At 34.1% G+C, this 21,006-nt stretch overlaps 2 protein-coding genes, 1 long non-coding RNA gene and 1 pseudogene across 4 annotated transcripts; 1 reads left to right on the top strand and 3 right to left on the bottom strand.

Moving 5' to 3' along the window:
- Nucleotides 1-1,935: 1,935 nt before the first annotated feature.
- LOC146921083 (uncharacterized) lies at nucleotides 1,936-4,810 on the bottom strand. The gene is made up of 2 exons (XM_085714478.1): nucleotides 2,854-4,810; nucleotides 1,936-2,765 (listed from the first exon to the last, which is right to left on the bottom strand). Exons 1-2 carry the CDS (start codon nucleotides 4,790-4,792, stop codon nucleotides 1,936-1,938), a joined length of 2,769 nt encoding a protein of 922 aa, XP_085570604.1. The 5' UTR covers nucleotides 4,793-4,810.
- A 1,002-nt stretch (nucleotides 4,811-5,812) lies between these two features.
- LOC146921082 (serine/threonine-protein phosphatase 7 long form homolog) lies at nucleotides 5,813-7,798 on the top strand. Its single transcript, XM_085714479.1, has 3 exons — nucleotides 5,813-6,309; nucleotides 6,396-6,486; nucleotides 6,558-7,798. Exons 1-3 carry the CDS (start codon nucleotides 5,813-5,815, stop codon nucleotides 7,674-7,676), a joined length of 1,707 nt encoding a protein of 568 aa, XP_085570605.1. The 3' UTR covers nucleotides 7,677-7,798.
- Nucleotides 7,799-9,739: 1,941 nt separating this feature from the next.
- LOC146921081 (putative potassium transporter 12) lies at nucleotides 9,740-13,643 on the bottom strand (annotated as a pseudogene). The gene is made up of 5 exons (XR_015011108.1): nucleotides 13,635-13,643; nucleotides 12,537-12,591; nucleotides 11,950-12,240; nucleotides 11,407-11,669; nucleotides 9,740-10,568 (listed from the first exon to the last, which is right to left on the bottom strand). The product of XR_015011108.1 is annotated as a putative potassium transporter 12 (transcript).
- Nucleotides 13,644-18,052: 4,409 nt separating this feature from the next.
- On the bottom strand, nucleotides 18,053-19,683 carry LOC146921080 (uncharacterized). The gene is made up of 4 exons (XR_015010755.1): nucleotides 19,489-19,683; nucleotides 19,279-19,379; nucleotides 19,041-19,161; nucleotides 18,053-18,949 (listed from the first exon to the last, which is right to left on the bottom strand). It is a non-coding gene; the product is annotated as an uncharacterized LOC146921080 (long non-coding RNA).
- Nucleotides 19,684-21,006: the final 1,323 nt, after the last annotated feature.

The following is a 21,006-nucleotide window of genomic DNA, read 5'->3' as shown; positions in this document are numbered from 1 at the left end:
CTTCTTCACAAAGCTGTCCTTCAACACTCTTAATAGGGTAACTTGGGAGATGCACGCTGCAAACTTGGCTGCTCAAATGCATTATTGGTTGTATACTATTATTTTTGTTTTGGAATCAAATTCTTAACCAAGCTGCTAATGAATCTCATGTTATACCACAATATATACAGTTTAATAATTTAAAAGCTGAAACTTGGGTGAGTTGGTTCCAAATGCTCACCAAGAAATCTCAAAATTTAAAGAGGAGTAAACTTTCATTTTGGTACTTGAAAATGTCATGTTTTGCCAATGAATCCTTGGTTAATTAAAATTCAAAAACTCCTCAAATGATATTTTCATTTGTCAATTACGTCCAAAACGTTAGTCTTGCTTTAACTCTCCATCCAAGGACGGAGCTAAGACTTAATAATATGGGGACAAAATTAAAAGTAGATTTTTTATAGATAAAATAAATTTTCAAATGCACCACATATACAAGAAATTATAAGATATATTAAAAGTTAATATTTATCCGAAATTATAAGAACTTTTAAGAATATAAGAAAGATGAGTAACTTAAGACTTACTAGAGAATGAATAAACTACAATGATTTTTGAATAGCAAAGAAAAAAAATGTGAAACAAAATAAGATGCAAACACATAAAGATGAATTCATGATGAAATGGCGAGTAGTGAATTGTTGGAAGTGATCGAGAGTGTGTAAACAAAATTGCTTGTAATGCAAAAAATTTAAACAAAATTGTAATGAGAAATCATAAACGGAGATTTCAGTTAACAGAAAATACTCTAAGAGTGTGTTTGGATGAGGGAATGTTTTGAGGAAATGTAATGTTACGAGGGAATTCAAATACTTTGAGGAGAATTCCATTGTTTGGATGGGATAATGTAATGTAATGTTGAAGAAATGTAATGTTATGAGGGAATTCAAATACTTTGATGTAAATTGCTAAGAATTTTAAATTCTTTAAAATTTCCAAATTACCTAATCCAAACACACTCTAAGGATTTTTTTTTCTTTTTAAAATTTTGTTTTTCTAAGAGACTACTCTGTAATGCAATGTTACCCTTTATGGACCAATTTGAACTCACATTGCCGTGGATTATGAGTTGCATGCTTTCTATGATTTTTTCTGACCATAACTTAACCATTAATCTAATTTGGGACCTTTCATGGTCAATATTCAAGAATTTTTTTTTTTTTCCGACCCTGTTTGCCAAAAAAATTCCAAAGTTGACCCCCTATTGAAAAAAAATACAGAAATGACCCACTTTCAATTTTGGGGGGTTTTTTTTTTGTCGTTTTCTGCATTCCCGCCGTTTCAAATGGCGGGAATGAGCCGTCGTTCTGACGGCCGTCACGTCGCTGCAGGCGCTGCAGGTTTTGTCCTTTTTTTTTTTTTTTTTTTTCAGTACCACCATTTGAAATGGCGGGAATGAATATATATATATTTTTTTCGTTTTTTTATTTTTTAAGCCATTATTTGTTTATTTATTTGTTTAACAATAAATAAAAAAATATTAATTTATTTGTTTAATAATAAATAAAAACATATTAATTTATTTCAACGCATAATACATAACGTTATTAACTATCGGTTATTTATACTCGGACAATTTCTCCTAATATGACCGTTTTTTTTTGGCCATTATTTGTTTATTTATTTGTTTAACAATAAATAAAAAAATATTAATTTATTTGTTTAATAATAAATAAAAACATATTAATTTATTTGAACACATAATACATAACGTTATTAACTATCGGTTATTTATACTTGGACAATTTCTCCTAATATAACCGTTTTTTTTATTTTTTTGGCCATTATTTGTTTATTTATTTGTTTAACAATAAAAAAAAACATATTAATTTATTTGTTTAATAATAAAAAAAAACATATTAATTTATTTGAATGCATAATACATAACGTTATTAACTACCGGTTATTTAAACTCGGACAATTTCTCCTAATATGACCAGTATGCCGACACAACCCACACTGTCTCGGTGTTGGAGTCTTCTTTACCATCTCCTCGTCCATTTCAGTCCTTATGCGGGTACTATTGGGTCGACCTTTCTTTAGTCTTTGCATGTTTGGATTATGGCAAAGCACGGGACCGTTGTATGGGGGCCAATAACTCTTATCCTGGACTACTTTGAAAGCAGTGTTGTAGATGGAGTAAACACTCTCGTTTTTGAACACAGCTGGAATAAGGGTTGTGTAGTCATGGTGAAATGAAGAACACGCGGCTATGACATGGGAACAAGGCAAATGTAAAGCTTGAAATTTCCCGCAATCACACCACCCCGCTTGCAGGTCCACCTTGAAAGTTCCCATTCGCCTTCCCTCCCTGTAGTTGACGGTCTCACGGACTGAGAAGGTATACCTTTCTCGGTCAAACTGTTCGACATGATGGGTGTTGGACTTAACAATTTCATCCTTAATCACATTATGGCAATATTCACTGAACAAATCTCCGGAACCTACCCTTGCAAACGCTTTTTGAGCCCTATCAGCAAAGAGACATGCCAGCCTATAGTAGGTTGATTGAACTATAGGCGTAACAGGTAGGTTGCGTGTTCCCTTAAACACAGAGTTCCACGACTCAACGATGTTGCTTGTCATGTGACCCCATCGTCGACCCTCGTCATATGCTTGAGTCCATTTTTCTTTCGGAATATTGTCCACCCAATCTAATGCACGCTGATTTGCCTCCTGGATTACACCACGATAGTAATCGAACAAGGGTATGTTTAGGGCATGTCCTGCACGTTAATAAAAAACAATTAGTTAGATAGTGAACCTATTTAATAATAACACGATATAAAAAAAACCGTAAGATAATATGCTTACCCATATTATTTACAACATCCTTAAGATCTCCATCCTTGATTGTCCTCATGAAATTTTGCTTAATGTGTCGAATGCAGTACACATGAGCTGAACCAGTTTCTTGCCAACCATTCCTTGGGTCATTGAATGCGCTTTTAATTGATTCATGTCTGTCGGAGACCATGCAGACAGATATTCCTTTTGTGACGTGCCTTCTTAGATTTTTCAAAAAAAAACTCCAGCCCTCCTTTGTCTCACCTTCGACAAGCGCAAAGGCGATTGGAATCGTTTTGTTGTTTCCATCTTGTGCTACCGCGAGCAACAATGTCCCTTTGTACTTGCCATACAACCACGTCCCGTCGACATGGACAACTGGTTTGCAATACTTAAACCCATTGATGCATGGATAGAAGGCCCAAAATAGACGATGAAATTGTGTCTCTCCATTCTCGCCAATTTGCGTTTTTAAATTAAAGACGGTCCCTGGCATTGTCTCCTTCATCACATTCAACCATTGCGGAAGATCATTATAAGATTCCTCCCATTTCCCGTAAATAGATTCGATGGCCGCGTTCTTTGCTAACCACGCCTTTCGATACGTGGTTGTGTAGTTAAACTTTTCTTTGATGTGCGCAATGATCAAATTTGGAGTTACCGAGGCATCTGCATGCACAAGTGTTTTGATGCTTTGGCTTATAAGTTTGTAGTTGAGCTTCCGATGATCCTGTGACTTTAAAGTCGATGTGCAATTGTGTGGACCTATCATGGTCCCAATCTTCCATTTGCCACTCCTTTTTCTAAAGGACGCTCTCAACTTAAATTGACAAGTCTCGAGGGTACATTGAATGACATATCTACTTGGATCTGAGTGTATAACATCGTAATCCAGCGATTGTCGGATGTGGAAAGACTTGATTGCATGCAAACAATCTTCTTTGCTGTGAAATGTCATTCCTTGTTCAATAGCCCCATCGACAGGAACATTCGTATTCCAATGATTGTCTGTAGGTAGAGCATCATATGCATCAACGTCAACGTTACGCATATGCAGCGGGGGACAGTAAGCGGCTCTGATCGGCACTGCCTGTTGCGGTGGTTGTGGTTGTGTGCCAGACATAATGTTCCTCCAAATATCTTCTTCTTCATTTCTGTTTTGGTGTTCGTCTTCTTCATCTGCATCATGCTGAAGTGCCTCGTCTTCGTCACTTTCACTACTAGCTTCTTCTTCTTGTTCTTGAATGTTGTCTGGGATGTCTTCAAACTGACAAGTGAAAATATCTTCTAGGCGGGTTTGTGTTTGTGGTTGCGTTTGCGGTGGTGGTTGTGAAGATGAGGGTTGAAATTCATATTGTGTTTGTGAGAACGGTTGGGTGTACGGTAATTGTTGTGATGAATATGGGGGTTCAAATTCATATTGTGTTTGTGAGAACGATTGGTTGTACGGTAATTGTTGTGATGAAGATGGGGGTTCAAATTCATAGTGTGTTTGTGAGAACGGTTGGGTGTACGGTAATTGTTGTGATGAAGATGGGGGTTCATATTCATGTCGTGGTGTTTGATTGTGTTGAGGTGTTTGACGCGGTTGCGGTGTTTGACGATGTTGTGGAATCTCCCGGTTTTCAATCGTAACCGATAACTCAATGGAACCGACCGCATTAAAATATTTATGAGTGGCAAACATATCTGCAATGTCATCGTTGTCGTATATTTCGGTGTCATTATACTGGAATTGACCTTCAGCAAAGGTCTGTGGTGCTCGATATATAATTTTGGATATCACCTGAGATTCACTAAGGTGTAGCTTCTGCTCTATTCTTTTTTTCAAATGATCAATGGTGCTCTTGATGCTAACGTAAAAACATTTTCTTTGCTCACTTTCAAAAAATGAACCAAATTGATTTCTTGAAACTTTTCCATTGTAATGGACAATGAAAAATATATTCTCTGGTGTGGGTGCCATTGTTGTTTTGTGTGTTGAAAAATATTTGCAAGTTCGTAAGTGTTAAGAAGAGACTAATATAGGCGAATGCATGGGTTCCAAACAAGCCAACATTGCCACGTGTCAAACATTGAGTGGCTGATTCATTCCCGCCATTTGAAATGGCGGTACTGACCCAAAAGTCAAGCACGCGCTACAGTGCACTGTCAGCCTTGCAGGCGCGTGACAGAGGAAAGCACATGGAAGCACGCGCTACAGTGCATGAACAGGCGCGTGACAGAGGCTTTTAGTCAACAACTGGGACACGTGTATGAATTGTAGTGGCTGAAAAGGTCATTCCCGCCGTTTGGAATGGCGGTAATGGAAGGCCTATGCTGACAAAAATTAATCATGCTGTGCTGAGAAAAATTAATCATGCAGAGAAAATTGCTGTGCATGCATGCTTGAAAAGACCACACTGAATTATTGAAACTAGCTGTTGTGGAAGTATTCGTAAGACTTAAATTTTCCTTCTATAAAATCAATGTTGTAGTTGAACACTATACATCAGTTATAAATTGCTTTCAATCAATCCTTTATTTCCTTGTGAAACATAACATACCGCAAAGCTTTTCTTTCCTTCTAATTTACAAGATGGGAGACATCCTTTATCTAGGCAACAAACATAGATCCTGTCATATTTCAGAAACTATTAATGTAAGTTAATATTATTTTATTCCATTGAAACTCAATTATATTACTATTATTTATGTATAATTAGTAAAACACCAAATAAGTGTTGATTAATTTTTCATTGTATTTATTTATTTGTAGAACGAAGAACAACATTACCTTCGAGTTCGCTGTCATCGTAAGATTTCCCCGGCGCCCCCAACCATTGAAGATAGCTTAAGGTCAGCCGGATTGTGGGACTTTACTAAGTTAAACAAATACAACGTTGATAATCGTTTAATTGCCGCGTTGTGTGAAAGATGGAGGCCGGAGACACACACGTTTCTTTTTCCATCAGGCGAGTGTACAATAACGTTGGAAGACGTTCATATGCTCCTTGGTTTAAAGATTAACGGTGAACCGGTTACCGGGAAAACGGAAGTTGGGTGGGAGATTGTTGAACCAATTTTAGGAAGTAAGCCAATGAATACTCGACATGACGGGAAGAGTATAAAATTATCATGGCTTGAAGATTATGTCAATGGTGATGGTATGGCAGGTCCCCCCACGACTCTAAATATGTTTAGAGCCTATGTCTTATACTTGATAGGCTCTCGAATAATGCCTAATATTAGTGGTAACCTTGTACATTTATCATTTTTGCAATTGTTGGATAAATCACCTGAGGAGGTTGGACAATACAGTTGGGGTTCAGCTTGTTTGGCCAGGCTATATAGATCCTTGTGTGACGGCGCAATATATGGCACTAGCGACATGCCTGGGTGCACAATTCTCTTACAAGCATGGGCGTGGTCAAGAATGTCATGCTTAGCTCCTGTGCCCAGACAAACACCACAAGCTGATACACAACTTCCGTTGGCAAATATGTAAGTAAAATAAATGTTATTTTTTATTAATTTTTAAATACATTTATCCAGCCTATGTTAATTATAACATTTTAAAAATTAATTAGATGGCTAGCACATGGTAATAAATTTGTGGAACATCCTCGGCATAATCTCGTATCTATACGTTCAAAAATCGACACCATGACATATGATCAGGTATTACATTTTTTTTTCGTGATTGCTTTTTAGTCAACAATTGAAGACTAATATTCATTATTTTTAAACAGTTCTCCTGGAGGCCTTATCTCAAATTCCATTACACCAACGAAGAAGAAAGCCAGATATGGTCTGCCAACACATATCTCATCAATTTTCAGATAGTCGAGAGGCATCAAACGGATAGAGTTCGGCTTCAATTCGGCTTACCACAATATCCACCTGCCTTACCAGATAATTTGAAAGCTTTCCACAAAATTAATTTGACAAAAGATAAAATTAAAGGCTCGTGGAGAGATAAGCATCATCGTCAAGTCCAAAACTGGAACCAACGACATCAATTAGCACTTCAGGGCGTTCGGTATAACCATGAGGTTTATCCAAATCGTCAATATTTTGCATGGTATTGGGAATTTTTCGGAAATCATCTGTGGCTTTCTAGAGATGTATTATTGACAAACCCAAGGCAAGCATGTGCAAGAATTTTACCACAATTGTCGCGTGACTATCCTGCAACGCCAGAAACCTATACGGTGCCAGATGAAAATATGTGGTCAAATACACCTCCAACATACAACCAATTCATGACACCTCCACCCACTAACTTTGACCAAAGCTTTAACCCATCCACCAACTACAACCAAACTTACCAATCACCTCCACAACCCACAAACCAAATCTTATGTAACACCCCAATCCCATATCCAACCTATTCTCAACAAAGTCATCATGGAGAAAGCTCTCGAACATCAAACTATTCATTTGATGACTTTAATCCAACTCAGTACACCACACAAACCAGTTACCCAGACCAATCACAGTACTCCTCCTTCAACCTACCAACCCCCCCACACATTGTAAACTATCCCCAAACAAACTACGCACCTCATTGGCCAAATTCACAAACTAATACTATAGAAAGTCTGGCAGCAGGGTTTAATGACGATGACTTCGTTAACGAAATCTGGACCAACTCAGCTCCACAAGTGCAAAATGAAGTCACTATGGAAACTAATGATGATGCTGAAATTCCTGATGAGGATGTGGAACAGGAAGAAGATGAGGAAGAGGAAGAGGAAGAGGAAGAGGAAGAGCAAAATCAACGACCCGTACGAACTAAAAAAGATAAATTATGTGCTACGGGAGGTCATAGTTTACATTGGCGTAAATGGTTGCCGAGGAGAAAGTAGTTTTTGTTTTTATTTCGTATGAATAAAATAATTAGTGTTTTAAAATTAATAAATTAATATTTATTATCATTAATTTTCATTTATTATTATTTGTGTTTTAAATAAACAAATAATGGCCAAAAAAAAACGGTCATATTAGGAGAAATTGTCCGAGTATAAATAACCGATAGTTAATAACGTTATGTATTATGCGTTGAAATAAATTAATATGTTTTTATTTATTATTAAACAAATAAATTAATATTTTTTTATTTATTGTTAAACAAATAAATAAACAAATAATGGCTTAAAAAATAAAAAAACGAAAAAAAAATATATATATTCATTCCCGCCATTTCAAATGGCGGTACTGAAAAAAAAAAGAAAAAAAAAAGGACAAAACCTGCAGCGCCTGCAGCGACGTGACGGCCGTCAGAACGACGGCTCATTCCCGCCATTTGAAACGGCGGGAATGCAGAAAACGACAAAAAAAAAACCCCCAAAAATTGAAAGTGGGTCATTTCTGTATTTTTTTTCAATAGGGGGTCAACTTTGGAATTTTTTTGGCAAACAGGGTCGGAAAAAAAAAAATTTCCAATATTCAACCTCACAAAAAAGAGGACAAAGTATTTTAATGTTCAACACATTAAAGGGTGTGGTCACCTTAATGACCCTACTTATTTATATAGTTTAATTCTTTGTGTGGTACATGAAATGAATCTATAACCACCCATAAAAAAAGTGACCCTACTTATTATATAATTTAACGCTTTCAATCACCCCTTTGAATTGAAAAGATATGCAAAATGATTTGGAGCTTTCAATGAGTAATGAAGCTTTCAGAACCAAATCTTGAATCGTAAACCATCATCTTAGTGTTCAAGCAATTGTCCTTTTTGATAGTTAATAATTTTATTTTTGTATCAATATCATTGCTCATATCAAAGACTAGTGTATGTGACAAGGAATAATTAAACATGCTTCAAGCTATGATATGCTCAAGCAAATGACACTTTCATTGTGATATATGCTAAGAAGTTTATGTACTTCAATAATGAATAAAAGTATCGATATCTCACAACGATAAGTATCTGATACTTGATGAAATTAACTTAGAAATTATCCAGTATTTCTTTTCCTTTTTAAAAATATTTTACTCAATATTTTTCAGATACATCTTTAATATGTCTTATGAACTAAAGACATGGTTGATATCCACATACATTTTTGACACGTGCTACTAACTAAAGACATAAAATTGTATGTTTTTTTTTAACATTCATAGTAGAGAAAATATATATATTGTGATAAGGGTGGGGCAAATATATATGTAATTCTGCATACTAATTTTAGCTATATAAGCATTGTTTTTTGGATAGGTAAATGTTAGACAAACCCTTATAATATTTCTTCTTCACTATAGTTTTAATTTCAGTCCTTTAGATTGGACCGACATCCGTTACGTTCGTCGTTTAGTTAAAAAAATCTTCATTCCAAAATCGCACTTGAGATTTTCATCTTATAGGACTCTCTCTTTTATGTATATAATGATAAACATCAATGAAATCAAATCCAAAAAGATTGCAATATTCTCATTATCAACTTAGCGGAACTAGTATTTTTATACGAAATTCTAGCCAACCTTTTAGTAAAGAATCTTTTATTAATATCAAGAACGTTATTACTCGATAAATAGTCACTTCAAAAATTTCTCTGTCCTAAATGCAGCTAAATTTTCAGAAATTAGTCGGTCACTACAACAATCAATCAAAAAAGACAAACAAGATACTTTTGCCTATCAACCTGAAGCTGTAGGTCCAAAGACAGCTTTCTTTACCTTGGCCCATGACATGAACATTTCAAGAGCTCCAATATCATTGAAATGCATCATGAAAAAAAGAAATTGTATGGACCACACACGTCTTTATGAACCAAGACAAATTACAATTTGGAACCATGATGTATTATGAAAATTTTATCAAACATTATTAACAAAAAAGGAAAAGAATGTGTCGCTAACAATGTTTCTATTTTGTTCCCTGTTAAGTTGCATAACAAAATAATCATAAAGAATTGCACGAGGGGATTTTAGACCTATTAACACTGACACTCTAACATGGACAAGACACCGACACATACCAAACTTCAGAGATATTCGATTTGAAATGTCGGTACTACATAGTTTATCATAATTTTTTTTTGAAAAAAAGAGAATTTTTCTTTGCCCTAAAATTACCACGCCCAAGCAAATAAGTGCATCCAAATGATGTTGCTTCTCTAAGTGCTGAAATCTCGTATTAAAGACTTTGTTCCTCATTCACAGAATCTCCATTACACAATTTTCACCATGCATCGATGGAACCATTAATGATTAGTCCATCACTTTCTTGAGCTTGCATACTCAAGAATTTCTCTAGACTTTGAATATGAAGTTGTTCAAATGCATGGCGATCTTCCTTCACACCGAAACATACAATAGTCTTTCGTGGAAACTCTTCGAAACATGAACCTTTCTTCTTGTGGAAGAATAGGGATAAAAACTATGGTAGAATGAAGAGCTGGTAGGCTTAGAAGAAACTGCATAAAAATAGAGGGAATTCCTTGGACAAGCTCAGTGTATAGCAATCCTATTCCTGAAACTCTTGTTGTTCCAAAATTTGATCCAAGATCATGCATTAAATCCAATGAAATCATGTCCTTAACTTCACTTTTGTATTTTAATATACTTCCATAGTTTCATGTGTAAATTACTGAGGGGAAAAAGGTTGCAAAAGCAAGTGGAAGCCAATCACCTTCAAATAGATGACATGTAAATGAGTTGCACTGATCCAAATATAAGTGGGAATGAAAATACAAACATTACTAGTGTCAGTAAGGTTGTCCTAACCATCATTACTCCAACTTCAGCTATGCCTGCTACAAACAAGTTGAATTGTATCAGTATTATTATACTACAAACATCCTTCAGTACTAGAAGTGAAGGTGAGTGATGTGTGTCATATAATTTGCAAGCTTCCAATATCATTTGGCCTCTTCCTATCAATGAAGCACCGACACATACACGGAAACTGGACACTCCACTGACATGCCAATACTCGTAATAATTTAAGAAAATGAAAGTTATTGAAAGTAAACACGTGTGTCGGCTACCAATACGTTTCGGACAATGAACATGTCTTTAATCTAAAATGCTAGTGCTCATAACTTCCTGTTGTAAATCAACAGATTGAAATTTAGGATTCAGTCCATCAAGTAAGAGGCAAGTTATTACAATTTGATATAGACTACTGTTTGATTATTGCTTTTACATATATTTTTACTACACGTAGTTAAGTTGGAGTCATGAACATCATGAAACATATATTACAAATCTAGAATATAAAATTGTGTTTAAATCATCATATGGACAGGCTTTTCATGTTCTACATGTTTGAATTGACTTATTTGAACTTATCTACTCACTAGGAGTTTTTGAGACTGTTTCGGAGAGCTTATGACATGATCATAAGTTATTTTCAACTTAATTTCATAATGTCTCAAGGATAACTTATGAAAACAACTTAGTTTATATGAAACAATATATCTTTTTATATAGAAATAGCTCATAAATAAGCGCTTATAAAATAAGCGTTTATGCTTTAAGCGCTTAAAGTTGTTTATCCAAATCAAGTCCTCCAAAATGTGATCCTAAAGAAAAAGATTATAAAAACAACTAGTACCACATGGAATATGGAGATGAGAGGAACTTTACCATATGCATTTGCAATATCAGTAGTACTTGGAAAATGGAAATAACAAGTATGTACATGACCATCAGAAACCAGTTATCTACAGAGATGAAAATTTGACCTATAAACTTTGTCGAGGTGTGTGAATTATTTTGAACCAAAGAAAGCACCCTAAAGCCGTAGATTGTTTATGCATGAAAATGTAGCAGATAACATTGCTTGGCTAGCAATCATAGGCTCATAGCAGCAAGTGTGACAATCAGAAACACGAGCAATAAGAAACTACCTGTTCCACACAAAAACAAATATCTCATAATTAGACCAGTGTTGTGAAAACAAGACTGGATCGGATGGTTCAACCGATAACTGGCCAGTCTGGCGGTTGGTTCAACCACGGCCAGTTTTCAGTCCTATAGAACCGATTTTAACAGCAGTTGTTTCGATCAATTGAACCATAATCCAAAAGTCTCACAGATTCGATCTCGTGTCTAGTTTGATAACATTGAATTAAAAATTTTAGGACGACATATGCACAATCAATGACGTAATATTAGCAAATATATCACCTGAAACAGAATCATAGAAAATATTTGAATAAGAAGTAGGGTTCATCAACAAATAAGCAGCTTGGCCCATAAAGCAAGGAGGCGACAAGAAAAAAACTGCTAGTGGAAGCAATCTGTATAAAGAATTATGTGAGAGACTTGATGCAAATTCAAAAAATCATATACGAATGACGTGGTAAAGAAAACTGAATGCTTTCCTCTTCAAAAAGAAAGGATTTTTGAGGTTTCACTCACTAACCTGTATTGGTCTTACTGAAAAATGACCAAGATAAGCAAACATTGCTTCTGAACCTGCAGAAGAAATGAATAACGTGTATGTAATGTAGCTGATTCTTGTACTAATTACTAAAGGTTATTTCCATGCATCACAAATTTCTCATTTATATGGACAAGCACGCATGACTTATTTTCTAAAGAAACCTATGATTTTAAGAAGTTTTACACAAGTGCTTATCCTCATATAGATGTGACTCAAACTCTTTCACGTATAACACGAATATCATACACGACACAAATACATAGACGTCAACACATGTAACATGTTGGTGTCTGACATTAGCACATCTTAGACACGTCAGCACATGTACCGGTGTCATATTGGTGGCTGACACCAGCACATTGGTCACCGGATACACCTTCAATCTAAAGTGTCAACTCTATGAAAAGATATGGACAGTATTGCAAACCGACTAATCAAATGAGTGAAGAAGCAAAGGTCATGTTCATTTTCATGGCAACTGCAGTAATTAAATAGTGAAAAATAAAAGCTAGCATTCTTGTGAAAATGAAGAATGAAAATATACTCACTTTGATCAATGCAGTTTATTTCACCCTGCAGTCCACTTAGGCTGACATCACTGCATTAAAGCAGCATTATGGTTTTGCACTCAAATTCCACATGACAGCACTGATATGGGAAAAAAGTAAGTTAACAAGACTTCCAATTCTATATAATGGCTTAATTAAGAACTTAGAGCTTGTTTGGATTGAATTATTTGAACGGGACATAAGCAATTGTGAGACTGTTTGAGAGAGTTTGTGGCAACAACTTATGGCATGTTCAGGGGCTTTTTTTTAGCTTATTTCCATACATAAGCTCTCAAAGATAGCTTACGTAAATACCTTGTATAAAAAATACTAGTTTTTATCTTACGGCTGTTATAGAAATACCCGTATACATAAGTTTGAGTTTATCTTATAACTGCTATAGAAGTACCTTATACCTAAACACTTATGTTATAAGTGTTTAATTAAGTTGTTTATCCAAACAGGTTCTAAGTCATCTCTAATGTTTAACACTTGAACTTTGAACATTAACCTGGACTTTTAAAGACTAGCTCTTCTCTATATTTATAAACATGATTTTCATCTAAAGACTAGCTCTTCTCTATATTTATAAACATGATTTTCATCTAAAAAAGTTGTGTATTATCTACAAATCAACGAGTATAGTGAAAAAGTTGAACCCTTATTGTACAAAAGTTAGTATTATTAACAAATTGTAACATCAAAACTTCAAATTAAAGAGATGTCATGTATCTGACACATGTTGGTCTCTGATGCCAACACTTTTGATTGCATGCATGCATGTCTAATTTCTTAAATTAGTATGTGTGCCAATGTCTAGCATCCGTGTTAATGGTTTATACGGTCTCAACCAAAATAGGTTAAGAAAATTTCTTTACCTTCTCCATTGTCATTTGCTTTGAGGACTAGAAAAACATATTTAATGGAAAAAATGTTATTGTGTACACGACTAATGATAATGAATCCAAGACATCAACATCTGATTCAATTGGAGCCTTGAAGACATATAAGCAAAAACATAGATTGGCCAAAAGGGAAGCATCATGATTCAAACAAGTGCTACATATTAAAAAAAGATGGGAGATGTATGCATAAGCACCGTTAAATAAATGACGAAGTTGACGTTGTTGAGTGTTTTATATGTACATTCAAATAAAGATCGATATTACTAAAATCTTTACTAGTGTAGTTTATATTGCCAATGCCATGTCACAGATGTTCAAATGTGTATAATCAATGTCTCATCCTGAAATAGTTATTTTGGTCCTTCAACATGTGAGGTGTGGTCACTAAATGTTTCTTCGATCAATAATTTCATGAATAAAACAAACTAATAGAAGACATGTTGTCAAACTAATTAACAAAAAATGCATTAGATAACGGAACTGACTAATAAAAGATTTTTAAGGATGTTTTGTTACTTTTTTATAAATTCATATGCCTCTTATAAAAATACTTGACTTGACTCGAGTTAGCCAGGTCCAACCTAATTTTTAGATACTGATGATCTAGACAAAAGAAAAAGTTTATATTGTCTGAAAATAAAAACTATAGTCAACCAACGCAATTGGTAATAGTCTGAGTGAAATGTGACTTCTTAGTACATACTTCTTCCGGTCTCATTTATAAGCAAAAAACATCTTTTTAAGTTCATTGAATAACTAACGTATATGACCTATTTGATGCAATAGAACCACCTCCCTATGAATTTGTTTTAGGTGATACAATGAAAATGACAATTGTTTCAATAGTTAGTATAAAAAACTAATAAACTCAATTCAAATCAAAACATTAATAAGTACATTTTACTTATCAATAATATATAAAAAATATGGGAGAAATATTTATCACTGGTACTTAACAAAACACGAGGAAAAAAATTCACGGATCAAGTTAATGTCATCTTTGGCATTTTATAATATTTTGACATATTTTTAGTATATTAATTTATCATTTGATCAAATATCATATGCGGTCCTTTAAGTTATATGATTATAACAAATCATTCTTTTAAGTTTTTTTGTTATAAATTGATCATTTAAGTCATAAATTATCTGCATCATTATCCTATTCATCAAACTTGGTTAAAAAAATGTGAGAAATGATATTTGAACAACCATTTTTTGACAACTTTTGTGACAATTACTTTCTCTCTTATACTCATATTATGTTTTTATTTTCTCTCTCTATTGATTTGGTTTTTGTGTCAACCCCTCATTTTCTTTGTAAAAGTTTGGTTGTCACAAAGATTGTCATAAAAATAGATGTTCAAATAACACAACTCAAAAAAGATATATGTAAATGTTTAACTTTTTTTGAGGGGTACGTAGATGTTTAGTGTTAAGTTGTCATGTTCAAATTCACTGCTCCCTCAATATTTATTAGTTATCCATCTTTTATAAGTGTATGTCTATCTTTCAAAGTCATAAGGTTCAAATATATGTCCCTGCTGAATATGTCTCTTCCTGGAGAGATGATCTGAAAGAATATCACACTTATGAAATGAACAACTTCAAAGTTCATAATAATGATCTTCAGTTTAAGGCTTAAAAAAATTAAGTTACTTTGGACCGACGTGACATTTGTAACAACACGAGACTTTGATGATATTCCCAATACCCACTTCTACTTCAATGATTTGTGAGATACAGAGCGGCAATTTTCATTGCGTCTATGCAGTAGGTATAAATTTTTATTATAGAAATTTTGTTACCTATTATCTCATGATCAGTTAAGCATAGCTCTTTTACCTAACTATCCTCTGTTGATGTTTTAGATATCATTGGATGGAATGAAGTTTACCCAGACAAATAGTTATAAGAAAGCAATGATCAAATTTTGCATTAAAGACACTAGGTACATTTATTTTATCTAACATCAATATCTTATCAAATGAAAACCAAAGTGCACGGATTGTACCAACATATTTGATATCATATTTGAAGTGGGAACTTGTTGAACTGTACTTTATGGGATAATTACGCTAGATCAATTCTTACGATGGATGTTACATGTGCACCAAAAGGGTTTACATATCAGATGATCATGTTAATAAAGAACCTACTACAAAGTCCTCACTAAGACACTAACCATCTAACTACTTTCTTTAAATAGTGTTGATGCAAACTGGTTTGTCACCTTAACTATATTCTGTTTGTTATTATATCAAAATAGGTATAAGATGGATATAGAAGTTGTATTTATAAATGCTAAATCAACATTTGTGTTCTTTGATGGAGATTGCACTACATCATTTATCGTCTCTAGCAACAGTTATAAAACGTTGCCAGAACTCAATAAAACGTTGCCTAAGAGTATAGGCGACGATTTTCAGGTGTCTCCTATACGAGCGTCGCCTATTGTCTAAGGCGACGCTTTTCTTGCTCTTTGGGCACACTATTTATAAGCGTCGCCTAAACTAAAGGGAATAGGGGACGTTTTTTCTTTGCTTCTGAGGCGACGTTTTGAAGTGTTTCCTAAAACTGTTCATACCCATAACTTATAGGCGACGGTTTTAAAACGTTGCAACAGGTATTATATTTAAAAAAAATAATACATACGATGTCCGCAGCAACTTTCCCCACCATACTTCCCAATTAAGAACGTCTCCAGGATCTATTCACAAAAACATACTTGAATTGTGAAATATAAGCGACACAAATTCTATTAATCATTGTAGAGCCAACTGAACAAGAACAAGGATTGTGTCAAACAACCATGACATTATCACATTATGAATCATTTTAATAACTTAAAACGCAATCAATAACCAAAACTACTTTTTTTTTTACAACAAACTCTCAATAACATAAACTAAAACTACATTGATGTAATATTAGAGTTAAGCTGATTGGAAAGAGGCACAATTGCTCAATGGTTTACACTAATGGATATTTGGAGAAAAGTTAGAAATGTAGAGCTGCACACTTTAGTCTCGGGGGGTTGTATTCCAGGAGACCTTGCCAATACTTGAGTCTGAAATCATAAATTTTTTAACAAATTAAATGAAATAACCAAATGAAACCTAAAGACAGACTAGCCATATGTAAATAAAATTAACAAATATCTCATTTTTCAACGGTGTTACTATATCTACAAGATGAAACCTAAAGATTAGCCATATGCAAAGTTTCATAAGGAATTAACAAAGTGTGAAATAAGATATATGCATTATTAGAGATACCCAATTATCAACTATTTCTACAATATCATTACACGCCAAATCAAATAACGAGGCTAAATTAAACATACACACCATAAACCAAAAATAACTTATTTCACATATGACCACTCACAACAAATCAAAAGCTCAACTCAATTGATTTTTATTTTATCACTACACTGAAAAAACAAGAAAAGTAATGAGAACAAAGTACATGATCAAAGCTTTGCAATACAACCTTTTGTTCACAAGGATGGAGACTCGGAGTACCTTGTAGGAAAAACAAGATCAATCTAAACCATAATGGCTAAATACTTTTCACGATAATTAATATTGTAAATGGAAAAAAATCATAAACATGAAAATAAATTAGATAATGAAAAATTCTCACTTGCAAAGCTTCCTTTGGTGCCTAGCAAATAAAATGAAATAATTACATCCTTCTTGATCTACACAATACAAATCATGAAGCTCCATATGACAATGAACCATAGTCACATACTTCTTGCATATCATAAACTGAAATAATTACATCTAGGAAAATAGTGGGTTTGTGAGGAGCTTGCATTTCGTTAATAGGGTTTCTTAGTTCTGACACGTGGACATACACACATCAATTATTCCCCTCTTTGACTTCATACCGTAAAGGTCATTCAAGGAAAGTCACTATTATAATTGCAGCAAGGTAATCAATTTCTTAAAAACACTAAATTCTTATATTTGGGTAATAACTACTCAATGCCAATTTCAGCCCAATTAAGGAAAGTTACTCCCTCCGTCTCACAATAATTGTCTCTTTACCATTTTTTCTTTTTCTCAAAATAATTGTCACTTTAGAATACCAATGCAGCATTCATTATTTTTTTTCCATTGTTATACCCTTATTTATTGAATTTCATCCAATTTAACTACTCCACTAACTATAATTAATAAGGGTGTTTTAGTAAATGATATTAATTTTACCATCAAAATCAACACAATTAATCATTTCCTTAATACCCGTGCATAAACCTTAAACGACTATTATTTAGAGACGGAGGGAGTACTTAAAATCTTTTAATCTTCTTCTATTTTGTAACTAGTTCCTAATTCAACTAACAAGAGGTAAAATCATTCATGAGAATCTAATTTTTTTTCATAAACTTACTTAGTAGATTAGGGAAAGTCTATTATCTTTGATAACCAAGTTCATTTCACAAGGGAAATTAATAATGGGAATAGATTAACTTATCATGATAGGTCACTTACCGGGGAACTCGCCTTCTCATGTTCAACTCTAAATATCACTCTCTAAGTAACAGTTCAGCCCATGATTAAACTATAGTTAGCAACATTTCAGAAAAATAACAATGGTATTTCACAAAATATTACACAAGAGAAATACATCTATGGAACAAGCTAAACTGTCTCAAAAATAACAAGATATTACACAAAATATCTTCATCTTATTTACTCGTCTATAAACATCAATGGTATTTCAAAGCAAAAACAGAGCAGAACTAGGCAATAAACAAAAAAAAACAAATGAAAATAAATGATTGACAGATAAAAGAGAATAACCAAAGAGCGAGACAAACTAAAAACCACTTCAGATCTAGATGAATCAACATCTTATATAGCAATTTAACACACAAACATGTGATTGAAAAACATATTGCAAGAACGAAAATATATACCTCAACTTGGGATAATCGAATGCATATAGGATACGAAAATTAGGGATTATCGAGCGCATCTCGAGCAATAACGGCGAAATCAGCTTGGGAACCCAAATAAGATCGGCATAGAGGAAGAAACTAAAACTCACGAAATCTCTAAATCTCACTAGAAGAGTATTTGAGACTTCCATGGCAGAGTCATTGGCAAATTGAAGAGTCAATATAATGAAAGTACACCATCAAACTAGAACACAATTGAAGTCGAAGCAATCGTTAAAAAGAAACACTCAATTTCTAAATATAGCAAACTCACCTGTTCTCCTTCAGCAGACATTGTAAGGGCCAATACAGATGATATGTTAGCCAAATACTTCTGCAACAACGAACATAAAATCAGTTAAGCACCATAATACCATACTATTATTTCACGCAAAGTCATCACTAAAACACACAAATAGCAATACCTTGAACTCCGGTTCCACTGTAGTTTCATAATATGCCTTAAGAGTGCCGTAATGTCGCCGTAGCAACTTCAGTGGTTTGGGCACTGAAGTCATGGAGCTCGTAGAAGTACATATTTCCTATCTACAATACAAAATTACTTTCCAATTTCAATACACAAACACAAAATTTTACAAAAATAACTTCAATTTTAACTCGAATCAAATTTTGTGAATCCTCAACTATAAAATTAAGGTTTACTTCATGCTTTCAAGAAAAATCTTCTGTAACCCGGGGTCAATATCCTGAACCCTCTCAACATACAACCCCAGCCGCTGCTTCAAAGCCAAATCTTCATCTGACTGCACGAATTTCAACAAAAACAATCGAATTTGTTTAACTCAAAAAAGCTTAATAGAAATTTGAACCCTAAATTGAGTGAAAATTCGAATCAGGGGGTTTTGGACTTACCAGATCTTTGCTCTCGATCTTTTTCTTTGCGGCAGTTCGTATTTGGCGGTGCCGCTCAGAAACCATCGGAGAAGAAGGAAGTGGAAAACCCTAATTGGGATTTAGCGAGAGATGAAAAGGGGTGATTGAAGTGCGAGATAATAAAAGAAGTGAAAATCTCTAATGGCAAAGGCGGCGACAAACATTAACCGGAGAGAATTTGGTGACGGAAGGGGTTTGAACCAGAGCGAGCGTGAATGGTTCCAGAATGAATTGTAGCTTTGTTTTTGTATTTTTTTTATTTTATAAATAATAGTAAAATATAAAATCTTAATAACCAAAAAAATATATATAACTAGACACCATAATGACTTTCTTTTTTGTATGTATAGTTACGATTGTTTACTTGTTTAAAAAAAAAAGTTACGATAATTACTTTTTTTTAGACGGTTACAATATTATTTTTAGATAGCTACAATATTTTAGTATAATTTTTTGAACTTACAATATTTACTATAATCACTTTACTTTACTATAATATAAATAAATAAGGTCATGCTAACGGTGCTCCGGGCACTAGCTAAGGATACCAAAAAGAAAGTTTTTTTTTTTTTTTTGAGAAACCAAAAAGAAAGTTGTTAATAAAAAAATTATTTTTTTATTTTTTGTGGATTAAATACACAATTTTCAAAGGATTAAACACTATATAATTTTCTTTTTTAATATCATTAACTAATGTCACGGGAGCACCGGTTAACATTTCTAATATAAATATTATACTCACATTTTTTTTAACCTAAAACCGTTTAGATGAGATGACAGTGACAAAAGTCTTTTCTATGTCAACTAAGTCTTAGGTTCGAATCCAAATTTAGACATTTAACATCTTAAAACAGTTACGCGCGGAGGGTACTTGACTTAAAAAAAAATAAACTTATTTTTTGAGAGGATAAATTTCTTTATTGTACTGTTGTTATTACTACTAGCGAAAAGACTGACACGTGAAATTTATGAATAGTTTGTTTAAGGGTATAATTGGGATTAGGGATGTCAATGGGGCGGATCGGGGGCGGGGGGATACTTCCCCGATCCCCACCCCGCCGGTGTATTCGTTCCCCGTCCCCGATCCCCGCCACGAGGGAATATTTTCACCTATCCCCGTCCCCACGGATCCCCGTTATCCCCGCGGATCCCCAAAACTGGATCTGGATCTCGTTTACGAAAAACAAAGAAGAGGAGCTTTGCCACGAGCTTTGTGGGGAAAACAAAGAAGAGGAACCTTTGAATCCCAACGTAAAACAGGAATATTCAAAAGGCAGATCAATTAGACATTGATCTATCAGAAGGAAGAATGAGATGGTGAGTCATGGCCAATAGAAAATGCTCAAACATGGTACGGCGGCGCTGGAGAGATCGTATCTGGCGTATCCTCTTTCAATCAGATATTTTGCCATAAAGTTGTAGAACCCAGAAATTGAGAGGAAGAAGAAGAAACCAAGATAAAAAAAAAATTAAAGGAAGAAGAAGAAACCAGGAGCG

This window comes from Medicago sativa, chromosome 5 (genome assembly GCF_051527215.1).
Source record: "Medicago sativa cultivar Bolivia chromosome 5, Bolivia_mono, whole genome shotgun sequence".
In the NCBI taxonomy this organism is placed as follows: domain Eukaryota; kingdom Viridiplantae; phylum Streptophyta; class Magnoliopsida; order Fabales; family Fabaceae; genus Medicago; species Medicago sativa.
Note: the sequence above shows the minus strand (reverse complement) of the source record. Positions and strands in the feature narration are given on the sequence as shown.